This window comes from Bombus pyrosoma, linkage group LG7, assembly GCF_014825855.1.
Source record: "Bombus pyrosoma isolate SC7728 linkage group LG7, ASM1482585v1, whole genome shotgun sequence".
In the NCBI taxonomy this organism is placed as follows: Eukaryota; Metazoa; Arthropoda; class Insecta; order Hymenoptera; family Apidae; genus Bombus; species Bombus pyrosoma.
The window spans coordinates 10,232,312-10,254,670 of record NC_057776.1 but is presented as its reverse complement, the minus strand read 5'-3'; the positions used below and the strand labels follow the sequence as shown (position 1 = coordinate 10,254,670).

At 45.5% G+C, this 22,359-nt stretch overlaps 1 protein-coding gene across 1 annotated transcript in view; it reads right to left on the bottom strand.

Moving 5' to 3' along the window:
- Nucleotides 1-18,894, bottom strand: part of LOC122569837 (myocardin-related transcription factor B-like) — a 184,474-nt gene extending 165,580 nt beyond the window's left edge. Inside the window, 1 exon segment of the mRNA XM_043731464.1 lies at nucleotides 18,798-18,894. Within this exon segment, the coding sequence (XP_043587399.1) occupies nucleotides 18,798-18,878 (81 nt within the window). The 5' untranslated portion in view covers nucleotides 18,879-18,894.
- Nucleotides 18,895-22,359: the final 3,465 nt, after the last annotated feature.

Here is a 22,359-nt window from a genome sequence, read left to right as displayed (position 1 = left end):
GAAGAGCGTGAAAGTTATTTTTAAGTACATCGACTTTAGCTTAGGAGCTTTATCGGCTTTAAGATCACTGTACACCGCTGATTTTGGCCTCAGGAAGCTTCTGCTTATCACGGATACGTACGCATGAACTGCCTGTAAACACTGGCTGAGTCTCTTATTCGACAATTTAAAAGTCTGTGAGAAATTATTGCGCAATTCCGGAAGAGCGCTAAGTACAAAGAATGTAAAATGCAAAGCGATGATAAATCGTCGCATCGCGTCGAAGCAAAATAGCATTAAGGTATCGCGATACAGCGAAGCATCGGAGAACAGGCAATATGTATTGTGACACAACCTGGCAGCGAAAACCTAAGAACGACAGCTCGCGTCACGATCTTCACCGCTCTCTGCCAAGATTAAAAACCGAATAGCCAACGAATAGTGGTAAAAGACAGGTCCGAGCGTAAGTGCCGAGAACTGTTTGATGAACTTCCACGATAACGCGATGCCATGCTCTTGCGCTCGACCTTTCCTCTCCACGTGGGGGTTCTGTCCGGCAAGGGCGTCTAGTAAAATAGTAAAATATCGCCGTGACGTGTTTTTATCGTGATTTTACGACACCTTAAAAGTTGCCCGTACCCGTGGCTCGAGATCGACAGTACGCCCCTATCTCGGCGGCGCACACTTAAACCGTGACAAACGTCACCACCCACGCCGAAGATATCTGACCGTGTCTATATTATATTCCCGGCAATTTCGGGACGCGAATAAATTCCTCCTATTTACAATCGGGGCCGATGAGACATAAATTTCGGCTCGTTCCGTTGTGGAGAGACACGCGCCCAGGGAAAAATGCCACCGCGAGCGGGGGCGAGAATTCGATAAGCGAAACGTTTCTGTTTTTTTTTCCTTCCTTCTCCTCCTCCTTTTTCTTCTTTTTCTTTTTCATCTTTTCCTCTTCTTTCGCGTTCGCTTTCTTGATAAATTTATGCGCGATATACGAATAACCCACGTAGAAAAAGCGACCGCAGAAACGAATAGCTGTTTGGATTCGACTAATAGGTCCTCTGTTGTATCTTTACGACGTTCTACTACAGTGTACGGTCTAGAGACTCAATTCGGACGCTGATGTCTTACTTGGAAAGAGCGAGTGATGCTAGAGTCTGTTTCTGGAAGTTTATTGCTCAGTTTGGTTAATGGTAGACCAGCGTGGCATCTGGAAGTTTGCATAAAAATAATAAGCAAGCGCTGTAGAAGGAAGAATAATAAGATTTCACCTATCGCCGCCTCTTTGCTATGATAATAATTTGAAGCGCGATTCTAAAAATAATCTCAGATACGTTAGCTGGAAACCTCTGCTCCAGAATTCGACAGAAATAAAACCTCGCCAAAAGCGAACAGCATACCTCGTTAAGAGCGACTACCGAACTGGCTGTCCAAATTGCGCGAACACGGACAGCAATGGCGGCAGAAGCGGCGGCAAGGGCAGTTAAAAACGCCCTCGGAGGCCACGCTCGATCCGTGACAAATTGATCGGCGCGATGACTAATCGCAGCCCGCTAATTGCCGGCGAAAGGAGGGAGGCTTCTAATTAATTAGTCAGTGGCTAAGACAGAGTGTGCGGTAGCAGGATCGAGAAACAGTAGCAGCAGCAGCAACACAGTGGTGGCAGAGACTGTAGCAGCGCTGCGGTGGGAGCACGGCCGATTAGTTCGGTAGGCTAGCGGCGATAATTGCCCTCACCGATCACCGGCCGACCGATGCCGGATAATTACTAATTATTACTAATTAAGCGGACCGCCACGGAGGCTGTGGGTAAATCGCGGACCTGCCACCTCGGGGGTTGTTCCGGCGCAGCGCCAGAACTCGCCACGCGGATGAACCCACGCCTCCTGCCTACGCGCGATTACATTACCCGTCCTTTCAGCCGCTGCTGCTGCTGCTGTTGCCTTTAAGGCGACCCAAAGGCCCTGCTGCCATAACCGGCCAACGACCACGCTAATTATTCAACCGGTAAACAAATAAAATAGATACTAGGTCGACGTTACTGTCGGCAATTAATAAGGACACGGGTGTGAGGACATGCAAGAGCGTAATCGTTTGTTGGAAGAAATGGAACAGCATGGTGAGGGTGATCAACGTTTTGTCCGAGTGAATTTCTGAATTTCTCTGTCACTGTGGTAGCGTAAAGTTTTTATTTTTAAAGGTCAGAGATTCCTGTAGCTTACGAACGTGTAATATTACCGTCGCGTTTCTTTTAAAACGAAAATTACTGGGAACGAAAGAAAGGACAGAGAGACTTTTTAAAACGTATTTTTGTAATCTTCTTGCGCAACAAATTTTTCGTATTACTTTTCAGTCACGATACAGGCGAAATGTACGTGACTTTTCACCTTTGCCATATTGGGAAGAAATATATAAATTCCAACGAACTAATATGTAGAATTGGTTTCGATTAAAAGGGAAAGATATAAATATTTGGATATAAAACAGGCGCTTGTTTAATTACTATTCGCATATTCGCTAACGTCGTTTAAGATTTCTCGATTAAAAATCAAAGACACATGTAACTGGTTGTGTCACGTAGCTGCGATGCGGGATACTTCCCTATGGAAAATTTACGCTATAAAATGTATCGTCGATCGGTTTTGTCTCCTATCACGTGTATTTCGATTATTCTTGAAATGCGGCGAAGCGTTCCGGTAATCGGATTAGAGACGGAGATTTTTACGAGGATGTTTATTACAATCTCGTCACGCCCACCGGTGATGTCTCTGGCCGAGGTTGATTCGTATAAATTATTATTTAAATTAGTAACGTATGGGTGTTCAACTTTCATAACTAACTGAAAGGAATACAGCGTAGTAGAATCGTTTTTTTTTTTTTTTTGTACGAATTGTGGAACAACGATTGTACCGTAGATAAAGGAACGACGATGGTGTAACGAACGAACCAGCGGCCAATTACGTTTTTCTCCAGCGCGAGAAGAGAAAGAGCCACATTCGTCGAATGACTCCGTTTGATATTTATTTCGTTAGTTTCGAAACGAAATTAAATTTTTTACTCGACTGCTTGGATTGGACTGGTGCCATTTCAAAGAATCCCTCTAACATTCTAAACTCGATGATATTAAAAAGAACACTAAATCAAAGGAGAAAAAAAAGAGAAAAGGTATTTTTCTAGTTATTGCTAGAAGATACAGAGCAGAAACTCTGTTTGTTTCTAGACAGGTATTGGAGAATTTTTACGCGCATAAAGACAACACGCGAATAAAAATGGAAACATCGGCCCCCTGACAAGCGTGGCAACCTGGACGGGCTGTCACGCGGATTAACCCATTATCCCGACAAAACGCGCCACGAATTACGATGTTAATTTCCCGTCGTGATCCAGATGCTCGATAACGGGACAGCCATCTTTATCCGTGAGCCGGAGCCACGGTCGTCGAAGATCGAAAAAAGGGGGAAAAAGCGAGCGAGAAGGGTGAGTAGAGGGGAGAAAGGATCTCGTTTCGAGTCTATAACGGCGACCGGTCGTACAAATTTCCTTCGGTTCGACCTTAATGCCGCGAGCCACTCGAGAAGCATCGAGGACCTAGAGTGAACGAGAGGAAAGGAGAAAAGAAGAAGAGAAGGGGCATAGGGATCGTTATCGAATCCTTGGAATCGAAGCGGACGAAAAAGAAAATCGAGCAGGATCTGCGGGACCATTGAATGGGCCCGCTTATCGGCGCTGATCGTCTTAATAAATTGTCAGGATCCCCTTTCCACCCTCTATTCCGTTCCGCGGTGTACAATCGGATTTTATTTCCGCCGCGAAGAGAGAAACGATTTTGGATAGGAATCAACCGGCTTACGTAGCAATTATCTCTGTCAACCGGTCACGTTTCGCTTATCGCGCGACTTTTGCCGAGCCCGATCTATCCCGAACCGCCGAGTCGATATCGTTACCCGCCTCCACTCCCGCGGCTCTATCGATTCCACGATAATCTCGCCACTTCCGGCTGCGCGTTTTTGCACCGTGCATACCGACATGGCAGTAGGATACGATGTCCAACCTAGGGGTCCGTTCGACGTCTAAACTTTGCCAGATACCGAGCTATCGACTATCTCTGCCCTTCCGATTTAATGGCGAACACGAAACCCGCGTGATTCTCCGCTGTAGCTACCTGTAACTTGAAACAGCGCGAAAACGTGCAAACTATTTCACGATAGAGGAAAGTTTACCGATGAGCGAATTTTTTAACGATATAAAGCTCTATACGCGTACTTAGTATCCACACGACAGAACCACTGATAAACGATAAAAAAAAAAAGAAAAATAACGTGGCTATGCACTTTCTAGATACACTGTACTACTCTCGACGATTTTCCCGGACTGGACTGAACCTTTTGCACATCACCCCTATCGTATGGTAGACTTTTCGATCCTGGCGAGGGCAAAATCGACGCGGCTCGGCGAAGGCGGAGAACTCGGAATCGGCTCAGCAGCCGGTGCTCCTGGCGGGCAGCAATTGCGGGCTCGCAAAAGGGGGCTGTTATCTGGACGGCGGCGGCACAAGGACAGGACTTAAATCTCGCCGGTATCTCCTCTTCGCGGCGGTAACAAGTTTCAATTCCTACCAATTCCACGGCCATACATCACTCCCGGTAGATACAATGGTGACTTCGGGGGACTCGGGCCATGGCCTCGGACTTCCATCCACGCGGACGATAAATATCTTATTGTGCGCGAGAAAGAAGTATACTGGACACCCGTGGAAACCGGCACGCCGATGCCGATATCTCTCGCGAGAGGGGCCCGAGCCAATGAGCGACGATCGCCCTACACGGGAATAAATATATACGTACGATGCTCGGAGAACCTCCCCGCGATTCAGACGTGATCGTTAATTTAGGGAGGAGAGAGAGAGAGCAGGAGAGGCCATTCCACCAGCGACCAGACGATATCATTTATAGTCAATTTCGTGTCGCTTGCTTCCAGATCGAACCGGGTTCTTTTCCTACGCTTCCTCCGCCACTTCGCGTTTAACATCTGAGATTTAATAGAACACGCTCGCGACGTTTCTAAAATTCACGAGTATTTGGCAAGAAGAATTATGTTCTATCGCGCTACAGCTGCGACGCGAAGGTTCTTGAAATTGACCTTGGACGGCCTTGATACTTGGACCAATTCGACGATCACATCGTGCGCGAAGTAATTCCTACGTCGCATTGAATATAGTGGTAGACTGAAAGGAAGGAGGGTCGGTCGTAAAATAGGCCACTTTGATCAGAGCGAGTGGCGAGAGAGGCGAGCAGCGAGTCGCGACATCGCGCTACCGCGGTGGTCGCCGTCGTAACGAATCGGCAATCGCTATAATTAACTGGGAATATGATCGTAAATCGCCTTTGTCGCTCGTAACGGCACGACAGCAGTCGGGAGACAGAGAAACCTCTTCGACAAAGTCGGTCGCCGGATCCTCCGGATGACTGGGACGTTCGAAATTGCCGATCCAGCGATCGATCGATCCTCTCTCCGTTCCTTCGTTCGAACGATGAATCGCGGGAGAGCGTGGCCGATCGATGCGGTCGCTTCCCACAGGGCCACGGGAATATTTCGTCTCGAGAGATAACTAGCTTCCGCGCCGTTAAACCGATCTTTTTCTCTCCTCGTCGTCCTCGTCGATCTCCCTAAAGCCACGCTAACGTCGTCTTCGTCTTCCCGTCGGCTGCGCGCGATCGCTCTTTTAAACGCGCACTGTAACGAAGCAGCTTAACGAATCGCAAAGTATAGTTATTAAAAGAGAGGAGGTATCCTCCCCCCTCCCTCTCAAGACTGCTACAAAGAGAGGTTCGATCGAACGGCCAGGCGACAGGCACCGACAGTGATTTTCGATTTCGTAAGCTCGCCACGGGCAGATCCGGATCGTCCACGAAGGTGTGGCGGAAAATTAAAAGAGTCTCCCATCCCCGAGTCCCGAATCGTCTCTTCTCGCCATGCCACGCAGGATCCTCGGCCTGGAATTTGAATATGCATAAAGACGTGGCGATTGCGTTTTAACTCGTGGGGAGGCCAGCGGCCTCGTGTCCGTGTTGCCGTGTGCGTTCGCGCGACAGGTCGCACGGAGGATTTTTAATTGCCGGATAATAATTTAAAAGGAGGCGTCAAAGATTAAAATATAACCATCGCGCGTTATTACAAAGCCGCCTCGGGCGATTTTTGTTGCAGCCCACCGACCGGCATCGCTCGGACCCTCCGTCCTTCGATTTATGTACTCCGCGAAATTACGCATTTTTGGTCGTTCCATGCGAGCTTTTATAACGAAAACCCCCATCCATAGTTGGTCGAAATTACGCGCCTCGCTGCTCTCCTACGGTATACCGATTCTCGATCCGTGTTAAGTGGAAATGCTCGTCGATCGTGTCGCAGAAACGCGAACGAAACGAGCACGAAGGATACGCGCAACGTGCTTTAAAGATCGCCGCGTTTATCTACGATCTGCGCGTGTCCGCGAGCCCGAGAACGCGTCGTCCTCGCGTTGCACGGCAACGAGACTACATTAATTCCGATGTCGCTTTAATCAACGAACCAGAAATCGCGGAATCGCCGTTCGCATCGGCAAACCGATAACATCGTTTCCACGCGTTAGCGTGTTCGATCGGACGAGGTGTTAAATATCGGCGATTTTAGCTGTTCGTACAAGCTCGTTAAAGGCGTCGTCGGTACAAGTGGCGCGGTGCTCGTTAATAAGCCAACACCGCGTTTCTCCACGAGCATCAACAACTTCATTTGACTTCATTTTTGCTACTTCTACCCCATTGCTCTCCACCACCTGTACCGCGATTACTCTATTTTTGTTCGCGATCTCCTACTCAACTCCTAACACATTTCTTCGATCGAGTCACCGTACTTCTACGCGCACATTCCGACTTTTGTATATTTGTTTTTATGGCAAGCACGCGAAGTCTGATGCCTCGATTTTCATAAATATCCGCGAGTAGACGGAGTGAGATTCGAAAAGCAGGATTTTGTCGTTGACGAAACGTGCTTACTCTCGAGAACGATCGAAGTGTCTATTCCGCGCGCGCAAAATAGGTGGAAGCATTTAAAAGATAGGAAATAGATCTCGAATCGATGCCGGCTAACCATAAACTGGCATAAACAACGGCCGAGGGCAAGGTGGCTGGTTCGTTGCAAAAACAATCGACGCAATCGCGAAAGACAAGGGAATGATGTAATCGGGCGGAGCACGGTAACATTTGCCAGGCGTTGGAGCCGCGTTCCTTCGCTCGATCGTGATTCGTTTGAAAAAATAATCCCGAGGATTCGCCATAGGTGGCGTGTACGGTTTGTTTGGAGACCACTGGCCGGCGCCCACGCACGATGACCGTGTAATTTCGTCGATTACGAGATCTCTCCAAATATTATCGGATCCCTGTCAATGCTCGCCTCTCACTATGTCTACCCGGAAAGTTATCCTGTTTACGCGATTATATAACAACTGATAGCGATCCAACGTTGCTGTTTCGTGAAACAGTTTCGGTGTCTGCCAAGTGCTTTTGACTGACTGGCGGGGATCGATCTATAGATCGAGATTTTATTTTCTACCATCGAGAAACAGATTGTCGAAGAATCGTTTTTTTCAATTATGCTTTGACATTGAGGCTTATAAAATGCTTCTTTTCGTGCATTTGATGCTTCCAATTAATTTTATCGAAGAAAAAGGTATGTGCCAAGCATGAAAGCGCGGTTGACTGTCATCGAGAACCAACGAACACTGAATACAGACTGCAGTATCATCGATTCGTCGCGTTATTTGTCACCGCAACCTTCGATTCCGAGAAATATAAGGAATATAATATACAAATGCGCGGATTTTCAGATAAAAAAGACCGTGTTTGAAAGATACGTGCACAAATTGGACGCAAATTACGATTTACGACCATTTGCAACAGGCAATAACTTCAATGTCGAAGATCGTGCAAATTTTAAATACCGAGAGCTGACGTAACGAACGATAAAAGTAATACTCGTGAAGAGGATGATCCCCGTTTCCATGAAATAACTCGATGACCGGTTGCCATCGCGACAGAATGAGACGCGAGCACACCGTAAAATTACGAGTTTTCCCACCGTTCTTCCAAATGTCCTTGATGGCCAGAATGTCGGTTTGTGAGTCTTCAAGATCGGGTTTACGTTGGATTTCGAGTTTTATTATTTATTTTTATTATTAGTTTTATTAGTGGAACGGAAAAGACGTCGAACCGTACAATACACGTTGTTAACTTTCGAAGGGAAGATCGAGGTACATGATAATTAACGCGATGATAATAGAAACCATTTGATATTTGCTAAAGTTAAAGCGTTTCATTTTCTGAGAAAATACGGTCCAAGTTTGTCATGCATGAATAACGAAAGAAGCGTTATTATTTGTCGCTTATTTACCTTCCAAAGCTCCGCGTCGTTCTTTCTGAATGCACAATGCTTCTATTCCTCTTATCCGCTCAAACCAATCCCGCGTCTCAATGTAATCTACTCGTGCATCGTGCAATTTCAATTTCCAGACACCCTGTATTCGACAGGGCGGTTACGTAACGGTAGTCATTCAACCGATTACGAGTGTACTATTCGTACGACGATTTCACGATGCAGTCGAGTAATATCGCGACACACCTTGCGCGTGTACGCAGATTGCTGCCGGTATACCGGTCCGCGCGATATTAACCTGGTATTTTAATGGCGCTCGTTCCGTCTTAGCCGCGTACAATACCTGACCGACTATGCAATGCCGTTTAACGCGTATCACAATAAAAAGTAATGTTTGCGCTTTCACGTGATTGTTGCTCTCCCGCGACTGGATCCCGAACTATGTCGATTATGCCGTGATTGCGATAGGCACGATAACGCCAGCAACAAATTACGGGAACGATGTTGCAATTCGGTCATTCTTTGCGATCGTCGTGCTTCAGCGTATCTGAGGAAACTGCATCCTGGGAATCATCGTTCGTTTAGTTTTTAAATTAGAATTATTACTAATTGTGGATCCTAATTTCTGAAATAAAAGTAAAGGAACACTGCGGTTACACTTAGAATTCATATTAAAATAGTTTTAGATTTATTTAATAAGTGATTTCCAGGATCTTCGTCGATATACATTTGCACGCGTCTCGGCATTCTCTTTGTCTCACCATCTTCTATACCACACTGAAAACGGAACAGTTACATTCATCTGTTTTTCGAGACGCTGTGTACACACATACTTTCATACACTCATACTCACCTACGTGTGTCACTACTACGCGGCTAATCTAGTCTAGCACAGAAAATTATACATATCTCAATAATTCACACTGTCAGTTTCGACGAATCTGTCATAGGATGGAACGATGCTGGCCATGTATGTAATAGGTTGTCCGGAAAGTGTCTCTCTTTTACAGACACGTCTTTTACAACGATGCATGTTTATACAAACATGAAACCTAATCTGTCGAACATCGTGATCTTTATTTTGATAGAACGAAATAGATATAAAACGGAAAATGTAGTGCACCCATTATTTCCTTATTATTTCCTTATAAAACGAAAGAAACTTTTCGAACGACCTAATACTTTACTATGAAAATAAATATGGGATCTGTTGTCTGGCAAAGTTCGCTTTCGGCGAATTATCGTATAGAAGATGGATGGATTCTCGACGATCGATTTATCCTACGTAACAGTATCTCGTGTTGATCAGTCTCGTCTGCTCCGTCGAGATTCCCCGGCAAAAAACGCGTTTCCATCGTTAAGAAGACCGTGATAAAACAATAATGAGCGACATCGGGACCGAAGTGAATCGCATAGCCGTGAAATTACGTCGATCCTCTGACCCATTTCCGGTCGGTGCCGCGTCCGAACGATGCTCGATAATTTCCTCGAACGAGCCAGGCCACTTGGAAAGCGATTGGAAAGAAACGGTCGTGCCATGGATACCTCTGGCTATCCTGGCCTTTCCTCGTAACCGGCAAGAAAACTCGCGAACAATCGATTCCACGGAACGGATCGAGCGATCGATACGGCCGACAACGCGAAACACGGGATGCTTCTCGAGACAACGAGTTTACAAAGTAAACACGACTCGACGCACGTGCGTCGGCTCGATCGTTACACACCCTGTAGCGACCATTATTGTTGCAGCAGGTATTTTTACGTCCGAAGATCGCACAAGAAAAATATAATAAATTCATATTTCGCGATTTTCTCACGTTGATGTTATCTGCTGATCGAAAGAAAAAATTTGAAACAGCATTTTGAAAATAATCTGTACGTAACTAGTATTGTCGGTATTTTTTAAGTATTCGAAACCAATCATTCGAAATAAATCAGATCTTGGAAACCAGATTGAAAAACGATCGAACTAAGAGGCAGTAAAACAGTGCGTCTAAGTTGCAACGTGGAGCGCATGCAGCTATCATTAACACACCCCATTCTTCCCGGACGTGGCTTGGCGAACACGTCCACGCCGGCGGTGCACATGCTTCCGTGGATCTCCAGGTGTTTATCTCGCGCAAATTAACGAGCGCCATTCCGGGAATGGGTGGAACGTTCAATTAATGGGGCCGGAATATTCGTGCTCGACTCGAGCGTTCTGGTTTTTCAGGTTCTCTCCTTTTCACGGATTTGTTAGGTGGCTGTCGAATTGATGAACGAGCCTCGCGAACCGCGTTATTTACGAGGCGAATAGCTCGCGCATCGTTTTTCCACGCTTGAGATTTCGAGACGAGCCTCTTATCTGTCCTTAACGCTTTTCGAAACGCGCCGAGCTCTCCTTGATTTGTCAGGTACACGTTTTTCCAAAGGAAACACGAGTTATCTGTTCGCTCGTGGAGTGTACGTCTCGCCGATTCGACGAGTCGCTTAAGTTCGAGGAAATCACAGGCATTCGAAGTCTTAATGGGCGCGTCGATCGCGTTCTCTTCGTATCGGGAGTACGGTTTTATGTTTCCGCGATTACGAGACTCGGTTAGTCAAGATCCAGACCAATTTTCAATCGGCGAGTAATCTCCTGCCAATTAACGTTTCCAAGTTTTGAGAAAGTTTAGATAACGATTAGACAAATGATCGAGAAATTTGTTCTTACGAACACGTACACGTAACGCTGTTCATTTATTATTCCCGATCGAAGATTACACTTTGGTTGACAGAATAAAGCATCGCGTTTCGAATATTCAATAATACATATTGATATCGTGTCGGTAAGAACACGTTATCGAATATCGATCGCGAGGTAGTGACAAATTAACAAGGAAGGAAAAGCGCAAGAGAGAATGGTTGATGAAAAATGCCCGCGTCGATAAGAATCGGTTGGAAGGCCGTAATTACGCGAGCGCGCGTTTTACGTGCGCGTGACATCTAATTAAAGTGATTGGCAAGTTTAAACGCTACGCCCGGAACCTTTAACGCGACCCGTATAATTTCACGAATGCCTGCATTTATAAACATCAACGTAATGATTACCAATTACGTAATTTTATGTGTTTTTCGCTGCTTCGATTTACATGGAATGCACGCCGTGTATAGCCGCGGGCTTGTCTCTTCCTTTGGGGCATTTGCGGCCTGTGCGCGCATCATCATCCGCTTTGCCTCTCATTTGCATAACGATACGCATTACGAACGAACTAGCATCGTAAAATCGAATTAATTAAGGTACATCAACCATGCAGAAACCTCACAGAAAAAAACATCCATCGAAAACGAGCTAGTCGTGATTTACGTTAGCGACGTAATCACATCGCGACTATGCTTCGACAAGAGTTCGAGCCTGTTCGGGGATTAAAAACTTTAAAAGCTGCAAATTATTCAATTCCAAAATTTTGTTTCCACCATTTGCATCTATTCCGATGAGTTATCGTCGTTCGAAACTTTCGGGAGTTACGTCTATAGGTGTTTAGAGGATTACCTCTACGATGTTAATCGTCGAACAAACGCACAGTGGAAACATCCAGTGCGTAGTCAGACCTGAACTAACACGTGAAACGTTGCACCATTGTTTTTCTTTTTCTTTCTGAAAATTCTCTTCCTCTGTTTTTCGCGTGAGCGTGACTCACGACGACTCACAAACCCGATAAAATTGTGTAAATGGTATCGATGGCAAGCACCATCGCGTTCTCGTGAAATTAATCGAGAGTCCGGCCTGTTCCTCCACTTCGTGAAAGAAACACGATCGGCTCGCAATATCGAATTCACGAGCGACTCAAAAATTCGACTTTTAAATTATGTAAATTCGCGTGCCGTGAACCTGCAACTTTTTATTTCATTGCAATATTGTACAACGGACTTCGCGCGTGGAGAAAATTTGTCGTTGCGTCGCATGTAGCCTGTCACGGACTTTGATGTTACGAGGATACGCGACCACTTACTTTCAATTAATTTACTTACCGGTCGATTAAAGCGGGTCATGGACGTGAATCGAGTCCCGTAATTTAATGCCTCGGAAGCGAGTCACAAACGCACAAAAGAAAAAAAGAAAAAAAGGAAAAAAGGAAAACAACAGCTTAAATAAACACGCAAGAAACGGGAATAATACCTGAAGTAATATCTTCAAGAGCGGCGCTTTAACTAAGATCTCTTTCTTTATTTACATAATCTCTAAAGCTTACCGTGTGATATTTGAAATTTCACGTAAAACTATGGAAAATCCAAGTCATCTTGCAAACGCAGAATCATTCGTTATATCCGTAACATCCAACAAAATGCTTTATCCCATTAAACACGGTACTTAGAAACGAACGAAGCGTGCACGATTTCCATGTGGGAAGAATCACGTAGCCGGTAGCTCCGTGGGTTTAGCCGGCATGCTCCGGATTTCCTCGTGGTGCGAGTGGTAATTGCGCTACGAACGAACCACTGTACGGCACACGTAGCCGCCGAGAGGGCCATGGGAAACGACCTCAGCAGTTAATACCGTTTCCATCGGTTACCGCGAGCCTTCGACCTCCTGTTTATCTAACTCCGTCACGTGCAGGCCGCTATTACGGCACTACGCCCACGCGACCCAACCGTGCACGTGCACGCTCATCGAACCATCCAAGGAATCCTTCGAGGGCGCGACCAGGGATATCTCGCGCCACGTTCCACGTGCGTATTCTCTTTACTGCTCGCGTTTCCACTAATCTAAAACATTCAGCTTGCTTACGGCCTCTATGAATCGAGAGCTATTGGAACAAGCTGAAGGTCGATAGAAATTTAGTCGGCTGTAAATACGTAAAGTATACGATACGATTATCAGCGATTCTTTCATCGGTTGCGCGAAATCGCGTAAAATAGAAAGATGGGGTTGCATCCGGTGGACGATACAATCGACGATCGCGAAATAAACGACGCGCGAGGCGACGTTTTCTGGGCGAGGCTATCGCGCTGACAAAAAGAAAAGCTACATTCCGCGCGAGATTCCACGCAACGTGAACCGACATTGCGCGTGAAATCGCATCCAACTGGGCGCGTTATCCGCGCAAGGCGATCGCAGATCTCGGCTACTGATTTACGGCTCCCGTGAATCATAACGCCGACGCTACGTACCTCGCTCTCTCTTCTATGAAGATATCGCGCGACTCTCGATACTATCTCCGCGCTGCTATCGCGGTTTGATGGTTCGAACCGAGAGAAAGCCGAGTAGTATTGTCTGGAAGTTGTTGAATAACGTGGAATTGAGCAGCGCTTTACGTGAATATTACGTTTGCGAATATACGTACATTGATGGAAGATTGTTTATAGCGAAAGTTCGCGACAGGATCAAGTGGAGACCTACGGAGATAGATGTTAATTTTGTGTTGAAAACGGATTAAAAATAGTGAAAGAGGAAGAAAGAATGAAGGCTGGTGATGTCGTTTTGTCAAACTGGAACGTTATGTATATGAAAGTTCACACAGTCGTTTCTCATCATCGGAGACAGCGAAGAGTTTGACCGAACGGCTGGACGTTCATCACAGTGACCACTGTCCGTTTGAAATTAATGAAGGTGAATCACTTCACGCCGTTATGATAGATTGCGAGCTCGTACTTTGAAGCTGGCCACATCTGGTACACAGAACCCATTGAGCAACCGCGTCTGAATAGTAGTGTATTAATATGCACAATTCCGACTGGCTCAATGGAGTAGTTCAAGAACAACGTTATGCGGTAAAATAGCAAATTTCACGTTGAAATTTCTAACTGTGATACCAGCGAAAGCTAATATCTGAATTGCAATTCGTTCTATCTGTTTTGACGGAAACAAAACATACAAAAGAGGATTTATTAAGTAGACACTAAAATTCTCTATACTTTCGACTAATTTTCGTTTCCAAGTAGCAAGCTTTAAGACGTAGCTAATCGCGAATTCTCGTCTCGTCACAGCCACGCTTTCGCTTCAGCAGACACCATTGTCTTTGCAATCGCTTAGAAAGTTACCAAGCTTCCGTTCGTCGGCGGATAAACAGCCAGGAAGGAAACGCCTTTCAGCGATCACGTGAACGATTCTCGCATAAATTAACCGCAGCGGAATGAAGTGCGAGCAGCGCTGTGTATCCAGGACCGTTTGACTACCCTCTCCTCTTAAACGGCCATAATGAAACGATGAGATACGGCGGGAAGAATGCGCGCTTGTTTGCGCTCTAAATTACCCCATTTGTAACGAGAAAGCGCGTTTCAAAAGAAGAAAAAGAAAGAAAAGGAAAGAACCTCCTCTTGCACGCGTGTCTTTTCTTTTTTCCCTTCGCTCGATTCATTTGCCAACATGCATAATAAATGTTTTTGACGTGTTTCCATACGCGCTCGTTACGCGCTGTGTTCACCGACTCACTTCTCTCTTATAAAATTATAAATGGGGCTTAGACGACCCAACTTCTTCGTAACTGCCTAAGGCGAGCCACGGTAACAAAAAAAAAAGTGGCAGAGCTGGGGAATTTTCCTGAGAACAGTCGTACGGACAACGCGACTTGTTTCTCGCAAGTGTAACAGTACATCAGTCACGGTTTCCACACCGTCAAGACAGAAACGAAGAGTGGAGCAAATGATAGGACGAAATTTGGCACTGGCAGCTAAAGCTCGGCCAACCAAGCGCCACAGAAAATTGCTCGAATAAATAATAGTATACAGATAACGTGGAATCATGCTGAAGACGTTTCCATGGCTGGAATCGAGAGTTGCTTCCATTTATTTCCTCGCTCTTATATGCGCTCGACTATTGGAAAACCATTAAACCACTAAACGAATTACATCGATTCACTGATCGGAGGTCAGACGAGAGAAAAAGAGAGATATCCGCGTTAGCGCGGAATTATTTAACATTTACGTCGGCACAGAGCAGATTTATGCAAGCAGCAGAGCGTGGCCAGGGCGAACGTTTTGCGAACAGGCCACCAAACGCTTTTATTGCAGCTACACCGAATTCATTACTACGCCTCGTTTACCCGGTATTCGTCTGCTCGTTATAATTGCTCCATTGTGTCCAGGACCGCGAAGCTGCCACGAGTAAAACGAACGTATACCCCTATCAAAGACAGAAAAGGTGGGAGAGAAAGCCAAGAGCCTTTAAAACCAGTCGACCACGCCATTGTGCTGCGGACTTTTCGCATAAAACGTCTTTACGGTCTAAACGGAACCCGATGACGCAACCAATCCTCGGCTGGAATCGCGAGAAGAGCGGCAATCGTAATCGTAAACGCGTTGATCGCGAGTTTACCAAAGAATTCGCCGCCTCTGTTTGCGTTAGATGTCCTTCCCGAAGGAACGAACGTTTTGTTTGGTCGAGAACAGTTCGAAGAAATTTCGAGGAAGACGAACAAGAAGAAAAAAAAAAAAAAAAGAAAAGAAAAATACAAGAATTTTCGGTGCAATGATAAAATAGACTTAAAAGTCAAGGAGAAGTTTGAAAAAGAACTGGCCGAACAACAACTCGTTACCGACGAACTTTCGTCGATCGTCGCTGGGGAGATGTTCACCGAAGATTGCAGAACTTTTATTTTTGGGATTTTAACTACATACTGGCGTTGAAAACACATGTAAGTTTCTTGCGAATGTTATACAGATCGCGTGGAAATTGTATATAAGATAATCTTGGCGCGGACGCCACGAAACTTCGCAGACCAAGCTATCGATCTATGTCTGATCAAGTACGGAACATTTCTACTTGCTCGCGTAGAATTTCAAACTTCACAGCTAACTCTAGAACTTTCGAAAACTTTCCAAGTTAATACGGCTTACAAAGACTAAAAACGGCGAAGGAAATAAGAACACGAGTACATCGCTTCACATTTGCACAAATCTTCATTCACAACAACCTGTATCCGACTCGATATCGAATCATTCGATACGCCCTCGTCTGTACCAATAAACTCTGCCACCCTATGTTCAGAATATGCAAACAGTGTACCGGATAGGTGCAATCATCGATCGTCACCCTCGCTGAAATAACGTTAACGACAGGCGCAGTGTTCCAGCTGGTATTTTTCTCACATGAGCGGTCGCGTACCGGATCCAGGAGAAACTCGTTTCAAAAGTGCTCGCCAAGATTCGACGAAAAACGGGCGCGAGAGCATTGCAAGAAGATAATGGGGAATAAACGAGCCCACGCGAGCCGAGCCGAGCCGAGCCGAGACGCGGGCGAAAAATCGGCGACGGAAACTCGTTGAAACGAGCCTGCACGTGGAAATAAAGAAGTCGGAAAACGGGCCTCTGGAAACAACGCTAACCTGTCTACTACCCGCTGCACCAGGGCGAACGCGAAAAAATTTTATTAGCTCGTTTCATGCATAATAACGCGCAGGTTGCATGCGTAATGCGGTCGGGTGCAGCGGACCGGCATCAGGGCCGCCTCGACCAACTTTATCTTCCCTTCGTGTTTGTCTACTTTCGTCTATATTTTTTCCGTTACTGGTCTTTATTGTTGGTGCAACGGCTCGTTTCTGAGTTTAACACCCTCTACGATGCTGTGTGACTTGAAAGTTACGTACCTACGGTGACTCACGAAAATATTTGAATACCTGCCGTAGAAAATTTTTATATGTGTATTACGTGCGCTATATAAAACACTTTGAAACTTGATTAACGCTGTAATGGGACACGGCTATCGCGATTAGCAGATACGTATATCTGGTAAGAAATTATATAGCACGAGTAAGCACCTTAAGCACATAACGAGACCTAAACGAGTAACGTTATCTTTTATGGACATTGACAGTAATAAAATGGTGTGTTCGAAAATTGTCTCGCTGGAACATTATGGTCGATGAATAATACAAGATTCTGCAAGTGCCGCGATAAAATGTATTAAATAACAGAATACTGTTTTCGATTCACTCGAGTGTCTTGGAAAATACCTAAGGGCCGACGTTTTGATAGTTCGAAGTTATATTTCCCGTCGAGTCGGATACACCGGCCCTGACACACGCACATCTGCATCTTCTCGGGCATGAAACGGACGCCCGTCCCTGCAGACACCAAGCGTTTTACGATTATTCCCCTAGGCGAGCCATAACTTCATCGCGCATCCTCCTAACTGATTCAGATTAGCTTCTCTACGATTTCCGCGTGTACACGGCATGAGTCAAAGACGAGCCGAGAGATTTCATCTAGCTTTGCCAATTGTTTTGTAGGTTTTGTTTTAACTCGTACAGGGAACGATCTAGGATTTAACAGTGAAATTTCGTAGGCGTGCTGTACGAAAATAATCGAGCAGAAAAATATTACGTAAGCCGGAACGATGTATTTGTCCGGAAACTTTTGTATACGCTCCGTCCAGACAGATTGGTGCTGGCCGAGAGGAGAAACGCGGTCGACAGGCGCGACGGGATATTCGAAATCAGCTGATTGAGCTTCCTGTTACAAATAGGCGCGATATATGTACAACGCAGTTTATTTCAATAATTTGGCCGTTAAAATGCTGATCGAAGGGAAGCAGCGGACAGACACCGTCTCGCGTCTGTCGGCGAGCCGAACTCGGAATTCTGTCGAGCGAACGACAGAGCGAGAGGGCTGCGTTCGCATAAGCGGAATAACGATCCCGCTCGGTCTTGGCACTAGGCCGCGACCACGGCCCCCGAATCGTTCTTCATCCGTGACGAAATAAAACGCGCCTGCTCATCCTCACCCGGCGAAAGTCTCTTCGCTTGCTTGACACAGTTTCGCGTCGCCTCCCCTCTCGTTCTTTAAGCACCTTGTGCTTTTTCTTTTTGCCGTTTTCCTCTACCAACGTGGCTCGTCTGCGGCTTTCTGTCCTATCAGGATTATTCGTTACAAAAGGGTGTTATGCTTCGGGGTTCCAATATTTGAAAGAGGTAATTTAGAAGCAAGAGTTTCGATATCAAAGGGTACAGATTTTTCACAGTTAATTAATAAATAATAAATATGATCAAGAATTGTTTGAACGGTGATATTTGTCTACGTTGAACGTGTTTGAACATCAAGAATCGCAAGAACATCTCGAAATGTCATTTTTGCCTCGAAGTAAAAAATAAAACTTCACGAACCAGGGGACGTTCGTCTCATGGAGGAGAAATAAAACAGAAATCACGGCAAGCATGAATAATCATTCAAGGAGCAGTGTAATTGATGCTCCTGTAAATTAAGCGAAAGCAGCGGAGAAAATTAAATTACGAAGATTGATACGTCAAACGGGGCAATGGGTTATAAACCGCTCCGAATTTGAATTAGGGTGCCCGCTGGTAATTGCGTACAGTGCGCACACACCAGACCGGGAGCAATAATTAAATTATAATTAAAGAATTAATTTTTTTGCCGGTTGTCTGGACCGCTTTGTAATCGATGTACCCGCGCGGGGCTCGCAATGGTAAGAACCTCTTAATTAAGCATTAACTCACATCGGTTGCGCGGAACGAGTTCCTCCAAACCGACTCGCGCGATCTTTCGCAATGCGGCAAATAAAAATCTTCTCGTTTCATTTGCGTTCGTGCTAAGCCGTTCGCGCGAAGCTTGTAATCGGCATAAAATTCTCGGGCATCGTTAAGATTTACTCTGCAACATGCGAAAGAAAGAAAATAACCTTAACTGCGTTTGAATTACTACGTGCGCTTCCTACTCCCGATGATAATTACAAGTATTAGGTTGTGCGAAGAATCGAGAATATATTAAAATCAGAAAATCAACGAATATATACTTATCACGTTTTCCTCACAGGTCTCTGTCATGTTCGTACGAGATATTTTCCAAGCGGACCTCTTTTCAACGATCTACCGATCTGCACTTGCAACGTGAAAAATTCACAAGCACTCTCAGCCACTCTACTTCCCATTCACAGACCCACTCGTATCCCCATTCGCGCCTAGCTTCTCGTCACTCGCTCTTACTCGATCAATCGTCGCTTTCTAACCGTTATAAAACGATTTGCGGTATCGCGATTTTAAAAGCTCGACGAAAATCGCGAAAGTGATCGAACGTGATCGATACACGCTATGACGTAACCGAAGGGAAGGATAGTTTGGGCCGACGAAAGCCATGCAAGATTTGCCGACGAATTCGCGAAAGCCGCTCGTTAGCGCGATTATTACCAGCCACGGCTGATTCACCGTGACGAACTTCCCTGGATCCTCCTCGTGGATCGAACAATGAGGAGCGAGAAGAGGGAAACGAGGAACGGAGCATGAGATATGCCGGTAATAAGCCGGGCGGGGTTCATTAAGCGTATTGTTGCATCGCAGGCAAACTCCGTTCATCTTGTGGCCGGATCGCCGTCTCCTCTTTTCCGTCCACGCGAACGATCACCTCCTTTGACCGGTCTCGCCCCACGCGGATCTCTCGAAAGGAAGCCGCGGACAACCGAACGTTTATTTATCCACGCTCGTCCCGACACGATGAAAGGACCTGCGGAAATTTTCAACGTGTTGCCTCGATCACGCTTTTGATCATTTTTCGGACAGCTCGGTTTGGCTACATATAGAGGGGCTTATTGTGAGGTGGAAGGCCACGATTGTGGCTAGATTTTAAGGGTATTGTGGAGGATATTGGGATTGGAATGGAGTTTGGCTTTGGTGCCGAGAATGCCTTTGTGGGGAAAAGCATACTTTTAATTCGTCTCAAAAGATTCCATTAAGCCAAAAGTATTAGGTCGGAAATACTTTGGTCGAAAATAAAGATCAAGATGAGTGACTGGCTTTTTAATAGCTTCGATAGAGGTATTATTAGCGAATTACCAGATAGAATTGCAACAAGAACAATTCGCTGATTCACGCGACCCAATTAGTCAATGAATTCGTAGGTTCGCGAGTGCAAACGATGAATCGACGTTTATCCGTAGCCAATCGTTCGAGGAAATTTATTTCCATCTAGCGAACTGGATAAAGAAAGAAAAAAAACGATTACCGCGGTCGTATCGCGATCTACGAAGTGGATAAGCCAAGCGTTTCGGTGCTAATTACCGCAAATATATCGTAAAATATATACCGTTTCCGGCAAATCCATTTTCATTACCCGTGACTTATGGAAACTTCTACAAATTCCAATTTAATTTCCCATCAACTCCGATATGCGATTACTATTCGAAGCTATCGAACATTCTTACTTGCAACGAAAGAAAATTCCTTTACGTGGTCAAAGTTTTCCAACTTATCAAAGAACCAGCAACTAGACCAATTAGATTAGAAATTCAAGTAAAACCTTGTAGATACGATTTAAATCCAAAATCCAGTACCGCGACATTTAAATTTACGGCATATTTATCGTCGCTTAAAGATCGATAAGGAAATTTCTTCCCGTGCGTATCCCGAACTTGTTTCTCCTAATAGCAACACCAAGTACCTTGTATCTCCTAATCGCCAGCAAGACCGTACGAGAATTTTCCGAAGGTGTGCAGTAATTTTAAACTGGGCGGTTTGACTAGGCGAACAGGGACGCGAGACGTACCGTGGAGCTGGCTGGCTCGTTTGTCACGCGCGTATAATCCCAACAATGGCCTCGTGGCGTAAACAAAATCGTGGGAGGTAACGACAAGCGGTCCGCTACGCCCAAAGCAAATAACAGAAATAAACGACCTCCCGTTATAATTGTCGCGACAATACGTCCTATCGAGTACAGTTTCTTTGTCTTGGTGGTTATGAACCACCCAGGATCCTGCGAGAACCGGTATCCAATGGAACCGCATTTTTCCTAAACACGTCAGGACGTCGCAGAATTCCTGCCTCGATTTTCACTGGAATTTCTACTTATGTTGACTGCGTTGCCGCCATGTTGATTTACAATCATTGCTACGTACAAAGAACGTTGTTACGCTTTAATTGTTATAGGCTACTTGTAAAGTTGCTAGTCGTACTAAGTTGGCAAGCGTTATTCCCGCTATCGACTGTTTCAATCATTTTCTCTTTTTTTCCTAATTAATTGTTTCAAGTAATTCGTTCGTCATCTACGAGAGTTTCTCATACCGCAGATCAAACTTTTCCATCTTTTTATTTTTCGCGTCCAAACACGGATCACGTGACGCATACGTAATTCGAAAGAAGATCGTCAGTCCCCGGAAGATTTTGGAAGACACAGAACCAAGACAGTCATCGAGATCGGTTGGATATTCAATTACTTGGAAGGAAGAGTAAGTAGTTGCTGGACTTGAATGAACGGGTCAGGCACGTCGGGTTCGTTTAATAATTATGTCAATCGTGTCTAACGGAAGAGAAGAGGAGAAAAAGGTAAGAAGATAATGACCGGCGAAAGGGAGGAGATAAGGGCACGCTAGCCGAACAAGTAATTAATATTCCAGCGGTGGGCTAATGGCGCGCATGTAGCGATATTATGCCGGTTGATTGAGCTCTCTCGAAAATTCGCTGACTCCTCGCTGCTCATTATTTCAAGCAAGCCTCGTAATACACCGCCGCTGCTCTTTCTCCGCTGAAGAATTAAACGGTGATCCTCCATCCTCACTCTCTCTCTCTCTTTCTCTCTCTCTCTCTCTCTCTTTCTCCCTCTCTTGCCATTCGCTTGCCTCTTTTCGCTTCTCATTTCCCCCACTTTTGGTTGCTCTTTGTTCCGCCGTCGTGTTTCAGATCAAAACAGCTTCTTTGGTTTTATTCGTTCGATGAGCAGCGAGAGTTGATTACGCAGGCGTAAACGCGTCGAAAGCTTAAAAGGCGAAATTAGAACCGAGATCCTGCTATCATCTTGCGCTCGAGGCGATTTCGTCGAGGTCTTGAATCGATCGAGCAGGCTTTTAATCTCGGCCCGGCAATACTTATCGAAATATTCCGTATAACAGGAACAAGTGCTCTATCTTCGAGCGGCACGGACGAAACGATAGCGATAAAAATAAGAAGATAACGAGTTCGTCAGTTCGAAAACACCTGGAATCGGCGGATCCAACTTTATTTAGGAACCAGATTCACCGAGCAAACTGGTTCCGTTGGTTGTCGCGATACAGTCGTCATTGCAAAAGGCTTGGGA